The 17,269-nt window shown below is 48.3% G+C and overlaps 2 protein-coding genes and 1 non-coding gene across 12 annotated transcripts; 2 read left to right on the plus strand and 1 right to left on the minus strand.

Moving 5' to 3' along the window:
- Nucleotides 1-496: 496 nt before the first annotated feature.
- On the minus strand, nucleotides 497-9,350 carry KPNA2 (karyopherin subunit alpha 2). Of its 9 annotated transcripts, none has more exons than XM_075440919.1 (12): nucleotides 8,249-8,289; nucleotides 6,913-7,574; nucleotides 5,939-6,054; nucleotides 5,704-5,841; nucleotides 5,188-5,276; nucleotides 4,096-4,364; nucleotides 2,852-2,946; nucleotides 2,490-2,753; nucleotides 1,626-1,859; nucleotides 1,357-1,539; nucleotides 1,095-1,244; nucleotides 497-983 (listed from the first exon to the last, which is right to left on the minus strand). In XM_075440919.1, the coding sequence occupies exons 2-12, from the start codon at nucleotides 6,935-6,937 to the stop codon at nucleotides 891-893; spliced, it is 1,656 nt and encodes a 551-aa protein (XP_075297034.1). In that variant the 5' UTR covers nucleotides 6,938-7,574; nucleotides 8,249-8,289; the 3' UTR covers nucleotides 497-890. The 9 variants fall into 9 exon arrangements, with proteins under 9 accessions (XP_075297034.1, XP_075297035.1, XP_075297033.1 ...); XM_075440920.1 differs by having other exon boundaries at nucleotides 8,207-8,278; XM_075440918.1 differs by lacking the exon at nucleotides 8,249-8,289 and adding an exon at nucleotides 7,893-7,964.
- TRNAR-CCG (transfer RNA arginine (anticodon CCG)) lies at nucleotides 8,497-8,569 on the plus strand. Its single transcript has one exon. It is a non-coding gene; the product is annotated as a tRNA-Arg (tRNA).
- A 1,280-nt stretch (nucleotides 9,351-10,630) lies between the features above and the next one.
- Nucleotides 10,631-16,820, plus strand: C21H17orf58 (chromosome 21 C17orf58 homolog). Of its 2 annotated transcripts, none has more exons than XM_075440926.1 (5): nucleotides 10,631-10,700; nucleotides 12,593-13,213; nucleotides 13,327-13,407; nucleotides 14,893-15,084; nucleotides 15,657-16,820. In XM_075440926.1, the coding sequence occupies exons 1-5, from the start codon at nucleotides 10,637-10,639 to the stop codon at nucleotides 15,842-15,844; spliced, it is 1,146 nt and encodes a 381-aa protein (XP_075297041.1). In that variant the 5' UTR covers nucleotides 10,631-10,636; the 3' UTR covers nucleotides 15,845-16,820. The 2 variants fall into 2 exon arrangements, with proteins under 2 accessions (XP_075297041.1, XP_075297042.1); XM_075440927.1 differs by having other exon boundaries at nucleotides 14,896-15,084.
- The last annotated feature ends 449 nt before the right edge of the window (nucleotides 16,821-17,269 follow it).

Genomic DNA, 17,269 nt, shown 5'->3' on the forward strand with positions numbered 1-17,269 from the left:
ACAACCATCTTTAGAGAGAATATTACTGTAAGTAATGATTTAAGAAGTAAAAGGACAATAGATTCCAAGACAAGGCCTTCATTTTCACGCTCTAGAACATGCAACAGCTTCAAAGCATTTCCTACACTCTATACTAATGCCACCTGAACATACTTACAGTTAATTTACTTGCAGTTAAGTAGTGCTACTACAGTCTTTAAATATTTCTCCAAAAGGCAGAAGATAGTTTAGCTCAGGTAAACAGGGTAGAACGAATCAGATTGCTGCAAGGGATACCTAAAGAGAAGCAGCAGTTCCTGTGTTCTACAGTAACAGAAGGCTGCTATGCACAGCAGAGTTGTTTTCAAACCGCCATCTTCAAAAGGGAATCTCTCAGGGTTTAGACCCATGTTCTTGCCATTATACATTTCTGATTAAGTACGCTTACCATATCAGTCCCCTTTTAAGAGAGCAGCTGACACAGTTCAATTTGATGTATTGAAATCACTTTATTGAACTTCAGATATAAATCCTCTTTAAAAGCCTACTCTGTGTATTGATTACAGTACTAGGTTATGTAGAATGTAATAGGTTATGAAGAGGTTTGCAGAGCAGTGGCTCATGCTTGGCGAGAAGCCTGTGTGGCCCGCTTGTATTCTTATCCCCCTGACAGGGACAGTAACAGCCAGAAAGAGAACAAGTATTTACAAGTATCCCTCAGAAAGAATGAAGTATACAGTTAGAAATTCACAAAATATGTACAGTTTTGAACTGTTCAAGTATGTTTCAGCTGGACAAAGTGCTGCAGGTCACAAAAAACACAGTAAAAAACAAGAGAAACTATTAAGACAAAGAGGTGGCAGACATTTGTGTGCCAAATGACTTGTAGGTGGTTGTAGTATATGCAAGATCTAGAAGTTGAAAGTATCTGGAGTATTGCCCTGAATGTGGAAAGTGTAGCTGGCAGCAGTAGATTCTGGCACAACATTTTGGTCTTCTTCCTCCTAGAAGAGAAAGAAAAGAGTTTTGAAAGGGCAGCAGCATTTCAGCCTAGTAGTCAGTGCTGGAATAGAAAAATATAAGTGGAAAAAAAAAATCGTCCTGCAGCCACTTACTTCTGCCGAGAAGTATTTCTCAATCAGGGTGGATGAGGCTTTGTACACTTGTTCGTTTTCATGTGACTGAAGAGCTTCAATTTTGTCTAGACCCCCGCACTCCTCAATCATGAGACACAGTTTTTCAGTCTCATTAATCTTCTCAGCAGCCTGCAAGAGACAAGCACAGAATGAATAACCTCAGGAAAGATGCATGGCAGTAACTGCTGGAGAACTGTCAGCAACACCTTGGACAATGATTGAGTATACTGCATCCACATACCAAGAAGATATTAGAAACAGCATCCAGAATAACTAGCACAGTTTTGCTGTCTTTAGCCGAGAGGAGATTCAGTAGGGGTTCAACAACACCCGCCTGAACGAGATACACGATCTGGTCAATTGTTCCACCACTTGTGTAGTTAGTCACAGCCCACACAGCTTCCTTTTGAGATTTGAAATCCCCCTATGAAGGTAAAAGCAGAGTATTGGAACACAGATGGCAGCAGTATCAACAAAAGCCTCAATGTAGTAAATACAGTTTTTGTTTACCTTCCTCAGAATACCAATGAGATAAGGTACCAGACCATGGTCTACAACTTGCTGAATCTGGTCCTGTCGCCCAGCAGTGATGTTGGACATTGTCCATGCTGCTTCTTTCTGAATGTTGTTTTTGTGATGAGAAAGGAGACTTGGGAAGACGGATAGTGCTCCCGACTCGATAACAATCTGCGTCTGCTCATCAGTACCAGTGACAATATTTCCTATGGCTCTTAATGAAGGAGTCTGAAACAAATAGGAAAACAGTACTTAGGAAAATCGGTATTGTCTAATCTGTGCTTGAACAAGTAGAGCCATACTTGATGCCCCTCCGCTCTAGCCTTCTCAGTTAACAGCATGAGATGCTATGTACTGATGAGCTTTAAGCTCCTCATTAGCATTACCTATGCAGACATTAAGCATGCTAACACTGCACACCTTCCAAGGCCAATACGCAAACAACTACCTGTGACAGGGCTTAGGAAAACTATCCCCTAAGTACTACAGCAGTTCTATTATACTATAATTATAGTCTGCACAAAGCCCACTTCTAAACGCTGTCCCTAGAATGTGGATTCACAACAGTAGTTCAGAGTTAAAAGCAAGCTTTAAAGGATGTTGACTCTTGTGCTGGCCTATGTGCTAAATCCAGTAACGATGTAAAGAGGTTTTATAGTCATCAACAGCAATAGTCTGTGCCTCATGTGGGCCAGCCTCCAAGCAAGATATGAGCTCAAGTCTTACCTACAGAAAACGTGGAACAAGAATCAGATTTGTGTATGAAAAGAACCATCCAGTTACATGGACTCCACTCTAACTGCAGTTTTATTCACGACTCAAATCAAGCAACAGCAATCTGCATGTCTGATAGCTTACCATTATTGGCAGTTCACTACATCCCAGGAGTTTCACAAGTTGTGGCACCAATCCAGTTTTCACTACAACTTCTATCCTGTCATTGGAACCATCTGTTAGATAGGAGAGTGCCCAGCATGTGTCTGCTAACACCTCACGATCGTCGTGATGTAGGAGGCGAACGAGAGTTGGAAGAATCTGCTCAATAGCTCCTATGGGCGGTGCAGGATTCTTATTACGACACAGGTTTGAGAGGGTCCAGGTAACATTGCGTAAATATCCAGACTGCAAGAGCAGAAATAAATGGTTAGCAACTGTTTAGTTACTTGAGCTCTTTTGCTCACTAGTTAGTAATTGTAACTTGAATCATACTGCACACTTACAGCCAGAGAAGAGAGATCAGGAACTGCTAGTAGACTCAGCAGTGGCTCAATTGCACCAAATTTAATAACCAGGTCTCTATAGGTAGAGCCATCCCCTGAGAGAACAAGAAAAACAGCCAGGTGAAGACCAGAAGAGAGGCACCTGTGCCTACAGCATCATTATGCATTAGATGAATTCTTCTACTGCTTAAGAAGATTTAGATAAAATAAAAAGAAATAAGAGAACAAAAGGACTACTTCGATGGTTAAGTCATATGAGAAGCACGTGTTTTTCTAACGAAGCCACTGAGCTTAGTTTTTTTCTGTTGGAAAAAGAGGTAATTTGGGGTATATTTTCTGTACAGCTTTTCACAGAGTTCGTAACTAAGCAGGACTTGCATGCTTCACATCTTTCTTTGAAAACATATCTAAGCCCTACCACTAGAACAGAGCTCTCCCCATAACATGGGACTTCAGATGCATTATAATCATGAGTTGCATGATGGAGCTCTACAGTATAACACTGAAGGAATGTCAGGGTTTCTTGAATGAATTGTTCTATTGCAAGATACAAGAAGTACCTTGTATTTGAATTTACAAAGCTAAAAGGACAAACTTTATGAAAATTCCAGTCAAACAAGGCTCATTTTCACTGCATGAAGATTCACTGTTCTCTGTAAGGCACGGCTGTTGGAAACAATAATACAGCAAATACAAAATCATAACTATATTATTAATTTCAGCCGTTTTTTTCTTCTAAATGGGATCCAACACTGGCAGATCAAGTAATCCTGAAAGCTGCATGAGAAGTTTCAGTATACAATACTTTCACATCAGTAAGTAGCAGTTTCAAAGCAAGGAATATTGGCCATCACGTACAGAATTCTGTGAGCCATCTGTTTCCTCCCTTCCCCCTTCTAGTCAACACACAGATCAGAGCTCCTTGATAAGTCACAAAACCATCATGCGATATATGAAAAAGCCCCATGTTGTAGCATAGTTATATAGCTCTATCAAAACTGAACCAAAACATAGAAGCAAGCCATGTAACGCAACTCACAGGTTGCCAGGTATTGCGTGAGACATCTTATACCATGTCTGAAGATAAGGCATGGTCTACAGCATACCCTATGTTGCAGAGCATGTCTTTACTTGACAAGCATTCAGGCAGAGATCCCAAGCAGCATGACATGTCAGTAGTAATGTCCTCCTATTTTAAATAAGGGAGCAAGTCTGAAATAGAGTTGTGTAGCATAATGACATACCTGCAATGTTTCCTAATGCCCACACAGCCTGTTCACTGATGTGAGTATGGGGAGAGGCCAGCAGTGAAATAAAGGCTGGAATAGCCCCTCCATCTACTACAGCCCTTGTTTGTTCTGATGTGCCAGAAGCAATGTTGGTAAGCGCCCAGGCAGACTCAAACTGAATAGGACTACAGTCTGCTCTACCCAAGAAGGAGACAAACTTTGGAATCAAACCAGCACGAATTATGTTGTCTATGGGGGGCTGCTTCTCTCTTGAGAGGAGTTTCCTAAGGAAGACGACAGAAAGCATTATTTTTGTCTGCAAAGATCTGAACACAGATTAAAGAGTCTAAAATGATCCATATTTAAAGAAGTTCAGCTTTGCCTTAACATTCAAAGAAGGCAATGCAACAAGACATGAAGGAGAAATACAGACAAGCTGAACACTAGCTTCCTAAACCTCTGTTAGCATTGGTTTTGGCATGTCTTCACTGCAGGAGAGGTTCTGTTCAGAGTCTGAAATAAAGCAGACTTGCAAGAGTAACAATACATCTGAATTGCTAGAGGTTTCTCACCAGACAGGTTAATGACTGCCAGAAGCAGCACTACAGCAACATACAAGCTTGCTAAAGGAGATTTTAGATTTGGAAGGAGGGAGGAAGTCTGGCATACTTCAAACCCTAGCCATCTTACTGTTCACATTATTCTAAAGTAGTTCACTGCACTCAAATATTGTAGTCAAGCATTAACACCACTTAACCATATCTTATTTCACTATAATAAAGGGCTTATTAATTGTTACTCCTACAACTCTTAAGTTGGACTACTGTTTATTTTGCCACCTCAAAACCACTAGAAAGAATTACTACTTCCTAGTAAAATGTTCAGGCACTTGAAACATTCAAAAGTCACGTGGTTTCAATTAAATTATGACTAAGTTAAGCATACCTAAACATTACATATAAGGCTGACTTGAGTGTTTGTTGAAATACTGTTTGATAAAAAGAGCCATAGCTGCTGCCACAAGCAGACACTCAGCTCAAAAGCCAATTCTTTTACCTTGCCTAATTACTGGCTTGCACACCTGAATTGGTTACCTTGACTCCTTACCTGGCAGCTTGAGTAGCCTGTAGCTGAAGCTCCATATTATTACTATTAACTCCTCTGACTATTTCTTCAACTGACCAGTGTGCTGAAACCTGTACAATAAGAAGTTATGTGAATGCTTTATTGGGAGAGGGACATATCTTCATGACCACAGATGCCTTCTATACAATACTATGAACAGGCTCCAATTTACAACCACTTCCTTTATTAAAAGGTTATACCGCTATGTGATACTCCAAAATCTCACCAGCTACAGCTTTATCTACAGTTATCTGAACTACCAAGAGCTTTTTTAATTAAGTGCTTCACACTACTGTTACACTGATACAGTAGGCTTAAACGCAACTGGTTAAGTCACATTTTAAGAGTGTTGTCCATTACAGCTGGTAGCATAGACTTAAGCTGGTAACATACACATAGTAGCGCTGTGTCACACACAAAAAGGGATTCATACCAATGTGGCTGCATGAGCTTATACTGCAAGACCTCCAAGCGTGCCCAGTTTGAGTACGCTCTTACCTGATTGCTCCTGTTTTCCTGAAGCGGAGAAGTCGCATCATCTGGTAGAGTGCTAACATTTCTTCTTTTAAGCATCTGGTCATCTTTCTTAGCTTTCCTCAGCTCTACATTGACTTCAATACGCCGCCTTCTCATTTCCTGAAGGATATACATTCATAGTAAGCTCTTGGCTTTTACAATTCATGTTTGAAGAAATGATAGCTAGCCACAACACCAACTGCATCAAAACACTCACTGTAGTATCCTTTCCTTTGTTCTTGAATCTGTTCAAGCGAGCTGCTGCTACATTGGCATTCTCATTAGTAGACATCTTGCTTGTTAGATTTTGAGAGAAGTAGATACAAAGTAAGCCTGAAAAGGAGCAAATAATAAACAGTAAGTTTACTCCACAGAAGTTAAAAAAGGAGATCAATACTTGAGCATGAGACACTTGTCCACGTTAGATACAGTAACAGCCTCTGACTTGATCCAAGATACTGCTAACATAACTGCTGTCTCTTTAAACGCCGAGCTGTTGCAGCGAGCTCTAGCACTAACACAAAAGCAGTAGACACACGCGCATCGTTTTATGACGCTTTCAGACACAAACCTCGTCAGAGTCACTGCTCTGTAAGCGCAGGATTGCCTTCCTTCCCCCAGGCAGCACGCGTCTATCTTTAAACGCCACTCCCGCTGTGCCATACGCCGATATCGCGCAGGCAACCCACCCAGCCCCATCTCGACCCCCTTTGCCGGGAACAGCGAGACCCCGCTCTGCGAAGGCCCCGGGGGTCGCTGTGCCTGAGCAGCACGCAGGGCAGCAGCCACCCCGGCAAGGGGGCAGCTCCCCGGTGACCCCCTGCGTGAGGACCGGCTTCATGCCAGCCACCACCCACCGGAGCCCACCGCCCGCTCCAGCCCTGTCAGCCCCTCTCCTGCGGCCGCGGGGACCCGAGAGGCCGCGGAGAGAGCCCCCCCCGTAGGGCCTGCCCGCCGCCGCCGCCGCAGCCCCGTCCCTCCCGACAGGCCAGCGCACAGCCGGCCACCTCCGCCGCGGAGCTCCAGCCGCCGTCCGCCCGCCGCCGCGCCGCTCCTAGCCTGCCCGCACGCTCCAGGCGGGATTTAAATTTCCCGCGCCCTCGGCCCCACATTGGCCAGTTCGAGCCATAGCAAAGTTCTGATTGGCCAGTTTGAAATGCAAGGTCGTCTCGCGAGGAAGGGGATCCGAACCCGCACTGCGCTCCCGGAAGGGCATCGCCGGCGCCCCGTCTCCAGCCGCCCGCCGCGACACTACAACTCCCGGCAGGCACCGCGCAGGGGCAGCGGCGGGAAGGCGCGGCGCTCCTGCCGGGGACAGCGCACGGCATGCCGGGAGTCGTAGTCTCGCAGGGGATAGCTGGGGTGCGGGGGCTGCACCCCTGCGTGGGGTGAGGAGATTTCCACGCCGGTGGCGTGTCGTTTCCTCACGGACAGCCCAGTGTCTACCTCAGGACCTGTCAGGTCACCACAGGCTTCTCCTGAGACTCCCCGAGTTGTCTCCTAGAAACACAGCACGTGGGAATTTAAAGGAAATTAAAGGGCATGAAATTGCAGTTGGAAGCAATTCAACAGCAATCAGGACAGATCAAAATCAAATCACACAGAATAACACAAAAAAGTACTCCCATCCTTGTGGCACGCCCAGAAAATTCAGGTTTGGGATTGTTTCAGCCAGGTTTGGCCTATTTACGAGGGGTGGAATACAAAAGGACAGCCTGTTTCAAGGGAGAGGTAATCCCAGCCACAAACCCTGGGGAAAACCACGACTCTGCCAGCAACTCAAGCGCCTCAACAGTTGACGGCTGGACTCAGTGATCGTACAGGTCTTTTCCAACTGAAATGATGCCATGGTTCTGTAACATACAATTCAGGGTAGACAAGCGTCAGAGATGCACATCGATACACCCGCGTGTTAAACCGTTACGTTAAACCATTTCCACCGATCTGCAGACGCACACAGCAGCTGACAAAGATGCGTGCAGGGGAGGAGGAGTTACCAGTGGCACCTTACATGGCTTGTTTGGGGCCTTACAGTTCTGATCCTCGTAAAGTAAACACACCACAACAGCATTTAAGCAATGGTAGGGACGTCAAGAGCAGAGAAAGCACGTCAGTCACAAACGGAGCTGCTGAAAGGCGGAAAAAAAGCAGCTCAGCAGCAGAAACTGAACCTGGGGGGTCGGAGGCCCACCGCGAGGAAGTGTCGCCGGGTCGTAAATCGCAGCGTGAGCGGGAGGCAGGAGGCGAGGGGAGCGCGGGGACGGGGAGCGGGCCCTCAGCGGCTCGGGGACTCGGGGCGGCCGCGCGCGAGGAGCTGCAGGCCGGCACGGGGCCAGCCCGCCTTGGGGCGGGAGGGCCTGAGGCCGCACGGCCTGAGGGGCTGCTGCCCGCGCCGGAAAGCGGCAGGCGGAGCGGCGGAGGGAGGCGGAGGGAGGCGAACGGCCCCGCGGCGGCAAACGCGGGGCTGAGGTACCGGGCACAGCACCGAGCGCGCAGGAAGAGGGCGGGGCTGAAGGCACGAGCGCACCCAGCGAAGGCAGCAGCGGCTCGCGCTCGCGTGACGCGGTGGGACGGCGCCTGGAGGCCGGTCGAGGAGGGCAGCGCCGTGCCCAATGGAGTGCGAGGAGAGGCGGAGCCCTGGGGGGGAGGGGCGAGGAGCGGGCGGGCGGCGCCTGTCGGTCACGAGCATGGAGAACGTGAAGGCACGCTTGGGGGCGGAGCCAGCGCCGGCCGGGCGGGGCTCTTACTGCGCGGCGCTCGCAGCGTTTGCTGGGTGACCCAGTGGCCTAATGGATAAGGCATCAGCCTCCGGAGCTGGGGATTGTGGGTTCGAGTCCCATCTGGGTCGCAGCCCGCACCTTTTGTGGCCGTGCGGCAGACCCCGCGCGCAGGCTGCCCGGCTGATTACGGTGCGCTTAGCTGCCGCCCGCCCGCAGCCCCCGAACGCTTTTAGCCGCGCTGCCCGCCGCTGAGGAGCGGCCAGGGCCGGCGAGGAAGCTCCGCAGCGGAGCCCGCGGGCCGCTGGGCCGGGTCCCGGGCGCGGCCCCGCGTTCTCTCAGCCGCGCCCGCCGCCCTGTCAGCGGGGCGCCCCCCCGCGCCGCGCCCGCTGCCCTGCCCGGTCCCGCCGAGCCTTCCCGCGGAGATCCGGCGGCAGCGGATCGGCTCCGCCCGGGGCCCGGCTCCGGCGGGAGGACGCGGCGTGAGGCGGGGCCGCCGGGGATCCGCGGGTGAGTGCGGCGGCCCGGGGCCGTTCTCCAGGCGCTGCGGGGCCGGGGCCGCGTCTCCCGGGGTCCCTCCGGGGCCGTGGTTCTCGCGCTGCCGGCCCCTGCTCCCCTCAGGCCGCGCAGCCCTGCTCGGGAAGCCTTTCGCTTCTCCGCTGCCGCCGACGTACCGGGCGCTGCTGCTGTCGCTTTCGTCACGATCGCGGCCGAGTAAAGAGCCTGGAGAGGCTCCTGAGTATAGACATGGTCAGGCGCGAATGTGGGCTGACTTACGCTGCCGGCTATAAACAGAAGTCTCCCTGGAGCGTGGCAGGGCTGCAGGACGCTCGCGCGTCCATCCGTCTGTCCGTCCGTCCGCCCGTCCACCCTCAGCACAGCCCTCGACAGCGCGAGCCCGTCGCGCTCCTGGCCTGCTCGCTGCAGGGACGCGTGCCGGTCGTGCCGGTCGCGCTGGAGGTGAGGAGCGTGAAGAGCGTGCGAGCTCGGCTCTGCCCCATCCCTCGCTTTCAATTCCTTTTTCCGTAACAGCGATGTTGGGGTACTTTCGGAATTCAAATGTTTAACAGGAAAATAAGGATTAATAAATGCTGCAGTAAAAACTTAATGCACTAACAGATGTGTTGAAATCTCATTTATTTTGCATGCTGTTCTGGCCTGTTTTCTGTGTCTTCACCCATAGCCGCTGGAGATAAAGCCCTGTACTTCTATTAAACTGCTTAATTAAGGCAGTACAGAACAAATAGTGTTTAAACTAGGCAATGGCTGGACCGCATGATGCAGGCATTGCTGGTGGGCGGTTTTTCTGTTGGGGATGAGCGATCAGCACCAGGAGCTGGGATACAGTGCTTTTATAGGGTTTTTAAATTGTTTGTCACACCCTAAAGGCACGAGCCAGGACACTGATTTCCACGACATCCAGTAGCAGCTAGTGAGATAAACTGTCGCAGTAGAAACCTTGTCTAGCAGTAAGGTCACCCGTTTCAGTCGGGAACGCAGGACTAAGCCTGCTTCACTCAGTGATCCAAATCAGCGTTGACTTGGTGTGTGAAGGTTTGCAAAGTTCTTCATGTTAGCAAATACAGATTTAAAAACAAAGCTTTAGCTAGGATCAGCAGAGCTTTGCTTTGGACTGAACAGTAACTACTGCAGTTTTCAGTCTGAAAAGAGTCAATGGAAAGGGTTCCTTAAACTAAAAAGAGGAGACTACCAGCTGCATAACCGGAGGTGGCCAGAAATACCTAAATACGCTTCATCGTAGTGCACATCCTTTACAGACGCCAAATGGGCAGCGGCGATGCCTGTTCCAGCACCTCGCACTTTATAATGTTGCTCCCCACATCCAGTAAAGCCGTATTTGGTCTCTGATTTTCTGTACAGAACGCCATAGGAACCAAGACCCTCCCCCAAGATTAAAATCTGGTGCTAAAACCAGGTAGGTGCGCGTTATTTGGAGGACCACGGGTGGCTGCAGGCAGCATAGGCTGGCGTGTGCGTGGGCAGGGGGGTGTCCGTGCGCGTCCCGCCGAAGCAGGGGTGGTGGGAGGCTGGCGGGGCCGGCAGCAGCTTGGTCCTGCTCCAGTGGGTTGTCCGGGGAGCGATTCTCGCTTCCCCTAAGGCTGCCTCTCATTAGCATGAACCGGGGGAAGGGCATAAAAGACTCCGGTTCATTTTGAGCCTGGAAAAGCTACTTCAAAATGACAACCAAAGTGTTCTGGCTCCTCTGCTTTGTCGTGAGGTCACCTTCCAGCCCAGGGGCCGGTAAGTCTGTTCGCATTCGAAGCGGGGCTGGGGCATATTTGCCTTTGGTGTCAGGGGAGGCTGCACGCGTTGCAACAGATTCTTGCCCGAGCAGCCCTCTTCAGCTGCAGCCTTTTCAGCAAGTGGCAGCAGCAACCGCGTAAGGGTTCAGGAGAGAAACATTTCAACATGTTTGTGGGATGGGAATGTGAACTGCAATATTTGGTTTGTCAGCATTTGAAAGGATTAAGCGCACCTGCCAAAAGCAGGCGGTTAGCTGGTGCCATGAAGCCCGCGAGCCATCGCACGGCAACTGAAGTTTGACTTACATATAGAATTTTTTTATTTGTACATGGTCTCTCCCTTTTAGCCTCCTTCCCCTCACCTGTAAACTCCAGATTTCTAATTTATTTCAAAATGCTCTGTGCTGTCATGCGTGCCTGCAGCAAGCTGTCCTAAACAGATTTTTTTTTAAGTACCTTGTTGATGGAACAGAAATAAGATATACATCTATTGCATTGGGAAGGAGCTGGTTATGTTGCAGCTGCATTTCTTAGATTGCAAGAGCAAGACAGAAATACGCTGGTGTAGGAGGATGAACCTCAAGGTCCTGAACAGATTGAGTAGTGAAAAATGAACTATTTCTTGTTACAATCCATGACGAAGAAGGCACGACAAACTGGTAGAACAGTATACTTCTAAAACCAAGTCCAAAACACCTGTTCAGAGCTCCCAGCTTCATACTGAAACATCTCCAACACACCCTTGCCTATTGCTTTCTTTAGCTTGGACTTCTTCCACCCCGTTCTTCATGGACATTCTTTTGACTTTACGTGTGGCCAGCCCAAATATCAGGGAATCTTTCCCATGACAGCAGCTGGTGAGAGCAAAGGGGGAGAAGTGGCAAGGTCAGCAGTTGAGTCAGTCACAGAAGATAAACCAGGACGTTGTTCGTCTGTGTATGTCAAATATCTCTTTTCACATAAGGAGTTAGGATCAGCCTCCTACACGATGCTAACCACAGACAGCGAACACCCAGACAGCGGCTGTGTGTGGGTGAGCTGTTTTAAAACTGTGCTGGCTAACTAAAGGCATGCAATGAAGGACTAAACGGAAAATTAACTGCGAGAGGAAATTGATCTCTTCCCAGGCTAAAGGGAAGGTCATTTTGCTTTGTGAGGTCCAAGTGATCAAGGTGAAGGTATAAATGAAGGCCTGGTGACTGTCCGGCTTTCGTGCACAATGTCATTAAGCCTTTCAATTTTTCACTAGATTCCCAGGCACTTCCTCTCTTTCTCAACCCTTGTCCTCTCAACTAAGAAAAGCCTTGAAATAATTGTTCCTCAGCAGCAATAGCCTAGCTACCAGACTGTGGTACTACTATACAACTCCGGAGTGCAAAAGTCAGAGACCCAAAGCTGTGGATAAAGATCTTTTCAGCAGCGTTCAAAGCCCAAAGCCATTGAGGATTCCAGATGACATTGTCAATAAGGCATCCCATGGATGGGAAAACCAAATAGTTCTGTTGTCGTCATCTTTTAAACAAGCATCCCAAATGGCAATGTGAACCTTGTTTCCTCAGATGCTCCCTGGAGATTCATGCTTTTGAGAAAAGGGTTTCTTTAGAAGTCATGTTTTTAATTTGCAAAAATAATAAAGTAAAAATGCAAATCTCCTGTGTTTTGCTCACACAGCTGCATTCTCTGTACTGGACCTTCCATGTCCAAGTACAGAAGAATGAGGAGCTCTACTCTATTTCATCTCTTGAACTATTTATCAGTTATGTTTTCTTTTTGTTGAAAGCCTCACTTACGGAGCTGAGTCCCAAAGCCACCAGGCACTCCCCATTCAGAAGCACATAGAATAAAAAAATTAAAATGCTAATTTGCCCGCTCTCCTTTATTTCTATGTAGGATCCCTGCCCTATGTCGAGAAACCCGGTCAGAGTCTTGGCAAAGATGCTGACAGCTCAGCAGATGCTGTGCCTGGCCAAGTCAAGCTGCCAGCCTGGGGCACCAGCAGCGCCAGGGAGAATCACTCAGAACGCTGGCGTCTGCCTCCTGCCCACCTGCAGCGGCCAGAGCCTCCAGAATTCGTCTCCCTCTCATCAAAGAAACGCACCAAGCCTTCTCTCGAGAACAGCACAGGGCTGCGGAAACACCTCTTGTGGCATGGAGGGGCCGTGCCTCCAGAGAGTGCGACCAAGGGCACTCCGCCTGCCTCCTTCGGCTTCAACCACGCGAACAGCAAGCGCGCGGACCGACGGCTGGCCGAGGCTGCCAACAGCGTGTCGGCTCGCTTCCATCATGCAGCGTCTTCCGACCAAAAGGTGACATCCTTCGCAGAGGCTCTTCCTTTTCCAGACTCTGAAGCAGCGGAGCCAGATGATCCTAACGCTCTGGATCACTTCAACCGACCAGGCAAGATAATCCCCTATGAACACCCTGATCCCTTCAAAGGGATCACCAGACCCTCCTGGCTCACCAACCGCCGGATGTCCAGCTTGCCGTACCGCCTCACCGCGCCAAAGAAAGGTAAGGGGATAGACTGCTCTGGCAAGGGACGTGGCGAACTCCAAAGGCTGGGCGCTGCAGTGAAGCATCCCCCGAGGGCACGCTGCGGTCCCTCAGCCGTGCGCCTGTTGCAGATGCCGACCAGGAGCAGGCGTGTCTGACCGAGTGCCGGACGGAGAGAGACGAAGCGGAGGCCTACTGCGCGAGCGAGTTCGGTGAGTCGCGTCCCCCACGGCCCACGCAGACCAGGCAGAGGCTGCCTTTGTCCACCTGCTACCGACACTTCCCTTCTGCTTTTCAGATACTGTTTCCCTGAGTATGTTAAATAATTACCAAGTACGTTAAAGGGACCCATCAGAGCCCTCTGTAAATGGTGTACGACAGATGGCACCAAGTCTTACACTACACCCTTCCCCTACCTTGCTCTTTTTTCTGCTCTTCTCCTCTTGCTGCTTAGAGCCAGTTTGTCATTTTGGGGGCTAAAGTTTCAAATGAAAATAAAATGGAGAACCAAACAAAACCACAACTGTGATCCTCTCTGTACAGAGGGTTCTCCTTGAGGCTCCTTAGGACGCAGGGTGTTTAGTTCTTGTGTCCAAGTTGTAGCTAAAGACGGTAGAAAACAGCCTGGCATTTTTGTCCTGACTGTTTAAGAGGAAGCATTTGCTGACTGAAATCTTGCCTTGCGCTTGCAAAGCTGTGAAATAGACACCAACTTTTTCTCACAGTACTTTCAGAGATAAGCACAATACATGCCTAGTGGTAACAGATGTTTCCACTTGGAGAATATAAACACGTTAGGAGACATCTGTTTTCTCTAAATGGAGAAGTCAGGAAGTGCTTTCTACAGATGCTATATTCGTTGTTTTTTACCACTCTCATGCATTCCTGTCAAACGCAGGCCATGTAGCAACCTGACCTTTCTATATTTCAGCCTTTTAACAAATTGTGGTCCCATTCAACTCTTAAATTGAAAAAGACAGGTAGGAAAAAGACTGAGCAACAGATCAGCCCAGGTTCCACCGCTGCGACCAGAGCCAGCTTTTCATTTCTTTACATTTCCAGTGCAGATGAAAGGACGGAATGGAAGCGCTCACTCAGTGAGGCAGGTGTAACGCTGGTCACAGAAGGCCCGTTTGCCTTACCTGCCTGGCACGTTGGTTGTTTTCCGATTCCTGTACTCAGCTCAGCACTTGTCAAAGCCAGGAACTGGGCGGACAGCACGAAGCGATGGAGCGTACAGCGTGGCCTGCTCGGTGCCCTGGCCTCCTGGTCTGGCAAGGGCCTTTGCTTTCAAAAGCTGAAGCGTTTCATTGGCACAGTAGCTTTGGGCTTCACGGTGAAGTTTTAAATTTGAAAATTTTACTTTGTTAGGTAAATGCATCCACTTTTGATTTATCAGGATGGAAAACAGTACTAAAACCATCGCTTTCTTTTGAAACATTTTATAGACTTCACCAAGAAACACCTCAGACCTGTAAAGTGTAAGGTTAGTAACTCAGCAAAAATGAAGGTGATGACCTCATCAAATGGGATTACTGGAAGCAACTCCTGCTTTCCAGACTGCCCACACTGAGCCGAAGAATTTCTGCTGAGACTTTACAGCCTTTTAAATGAGGGCCTTCACATATACCCTGAGTTGCCACCAAGATATGTAATCTGATGTTTGCTTTTTTTTCCCCCTCCCTCCCCTAAAACAGCAGTGAACGGAATTGTTTATAACATGGAAAGACTGGGGAATGGAGTCCACTTGATTACGCTTTTGGTAAACAGCGATGGATTATACAAGATGAGTCGCCTGTATATTACTCCTGATGGCTTCTTCTTTCGAGTTCATATTCTAGTTGTGGATGCTTTAAACTGCAGTAAACCGTGTCCAGACTTTAAACTTGGTAAATAATTCCAGCTAAATCCATTCCACTATTCCTCCTGCGTGCAGTGCAGTTTTAGTCTGCCCTAGTTTAATAGGCTTATCCTGGGTTCTTGTGAAAATCTGGGGAGGGAAGTAATTACTCAAACTGGAGGGCTTTTTCCTTCCCAGTTTCCCTGAATTTCAGAAGAGAACCAACTGTGTGAAGAAGTCAGGTAGCAGCATAGTCCTTTCTTAACTTTATCCAGTTCACAAATGATTGCAACAGATTTTAGGATTGCCAAATTTAAGTAGGAGCTTAAGCTGATGTCCTTCTAAGTAGTCCAGTTTTCCTTCTAAATGCAAGTTTATCAAATACCACTGTTTCCCCTCAAAAGCTTCTAACTGCAATATGAGACAGTAAATTGTTATTTCTGTGCAAGCACATGCACAAGTCCCACTGAAGTTCAGGTGGCACCGTACTAAGCCCCACATTCAGGACTTCTTTCTGCAGGGCACAACTTCACCTCTATTCACGAGTGCGCTGCCCTCGGAGCGAGCGCAGTGCACGCACCCTGCGTTCCTCCTCACACACAAGTCTCCTTTGTCTCGCAGGCAGTAGGTACATTGTGATGGGTCGGATCTACCACAAGAGACGAGAGATCCCTGCAAACCTGCTGCAGTTCCTGCGCGGGCGCCTGAGGCCAGGGGACGGCTGGCTTCGAAGCAGCAGCAGCTACGTGAAGAGATTCAACAGGAAGAGGAATCGCAAAGTGCAGGCGGCTCACAGCAAATGCAGATGAGGCTCCGGTAACCCCCGGTTCAGACACAGGCAGCAGCAGAGCTCATCCAGCAGAATAAGCCCGGCCATGGCTTAGCGTCAGCAGGAGGCAGTTCTTATCCCCGACACCGGCTGTGACAGGACGTTTCCTTGTGTGCTTGCGCGAACGCGACCGCAGTGTTTGGAGCGGGTACCTGTATATCGTGAAACGCAGCACAACAGTCAGTCTAGGGAACGCTAACTGGTCATGAATTTCCTCCAGCCGTTTTCGGAGGCACATGTTATTATTGCTTCCCCTGCTGTAATGCACCCCTAATAATCTGTAGTAATTGTAAAGTAAGACACTAGAGGCATTGTTCTAGGTACACAAGGAGTAACTGCACTTTCAAACCCTTAACCTGGAACAAACAGTAGGCGATACCATAGCTTTGTCTACAGAGATGTCCACTGTGTTTCCACACAATTCTGCCTAACGTATTCTATGCATTTGACTCAAAAGAAACCAAGAAAACTAAGTATAATTTCTATTGTTTTGGTATCCTCAAACATGTCCATACTGCTTTCAAAATTACATCATTCTTTGAACAGAGTTGGATTTTCACATGAAGCATACAAAATAGCTATATAATTATTCAAGTACATGAACACACTAACTGAAAGCAAATCAAATAACTGCACAACACAAATGCCCAGTTAGGCTTACGAATAACAGCACAAGTTCATGCCAAGGAATGCAAAATAAGCATGCCATGGCACGCACATTTTGTATGCCTGGTTACACTGTCAGTTCCTTAAAAGTTCAGTCCTAGAACTGTGTACCGAACATCATCTTCCCATGAGAAATATCACCAAGTTTGTACCTGCACATCAGTAAAATTATTTTTCCAATCAAAGATGAAATCTTTTCATACCTTTAGTGTGGTGGGATACAAGAAGCTATGAAACCTCTGCAAAGGGCGTCTTAAGGCTGGCTATTCCAAGAGTCAGTATTTGCAAATCGTGAGTCGTTCAAGAAACTGTAATAAAGTCTTCATGGGGTTCTGGGTTCGCTGTTTCCTGCGTCCTGGAAGGTCCCAAAAGCTGATGTAATGATATTAAACAACAGCATCTCCTTGTTTGACAAGTTGGCTGGGGATTTTAAGATACACATTAAAAAATGGGAAAATGCAGTCTAGCTTAAAAACATATATACAGTGATATACCTGATATGACCAGGAACTTGAAGCAGTGGCTTCTACAAGGACTTTTTGTTTTGAAGCAAAGGTAGTTCCAACACAATTCTACCTCTTGCACACACCTGCAGCTTGGTTTGGTGTCACTGAAAAGCTGTGGAGTATTGGATGGGCAGTAAGTCGCTCTGCATGAAGTATTTCTTGATACGGAATACCAAGAGCAAACATCACACATTTTGGGGCTCAGAAGGCTGTTACTATAGAACAGAAATTCA

This window comes from Opisthocomus hoazin, chromosome 21, assembly GCF_030867145.1.
Source record: "Opisthocomus hoazin isolate bOpiHoa1 chromosome 21, bOpiHoa1.hap1, whole genome shotgun sequence".
NCBI lineage: Eukaryota > Metazoa > Chordata > Aves > Opisthocomiformes > Opisthocomidae > Opisthocomus > Opisthocomus hoazin.

Bases quoted from the DNA above. Each gene is read 5' to 3' on its own strand.
- C21H17orf58 (XM_075440926.1), top strand. From the start codon at position 10,637: ATGACAACCAAAGTGTTCTGGCTCCTCTGCTTTGTCGTGAGGTCACCT. The intron at 13,408-14,892 runs GTGAGTCGCGTC...CCCCTAAAACAG, and splicing joins CTACTGCGCGAGCGAGTTCG to CAGTGAACGGAATTGTTTAT. The intron at 15,085-15,656 runs GTAAATAATTCC...TTTGTCTCGCAG, and splicing joins GTGTCCAGACTTTAAACTTG to GCAGTAGGTACATTGTGATG.
- KPNA2 (XM_075440919.1), bottom strand. From the start codon at position 6,937: ATGCCCTTCCGGGAGCGCAGTGCGG. The intron at 6,055-6,912 runs GTTCGGATCCCC...GCTCCTTTTCAG, and splicing joins CTTCCGGGAGCGCAGTGCGG to GCTTACTTTGTATCTACTTC. The intron at 1,540-1,625 runs GTAAACAAAAAC...TTACCTTCATAG, and splicing joins TCATTGGTATTCTGAGGAAG to GGGGATTTCAAATCTCAAAA.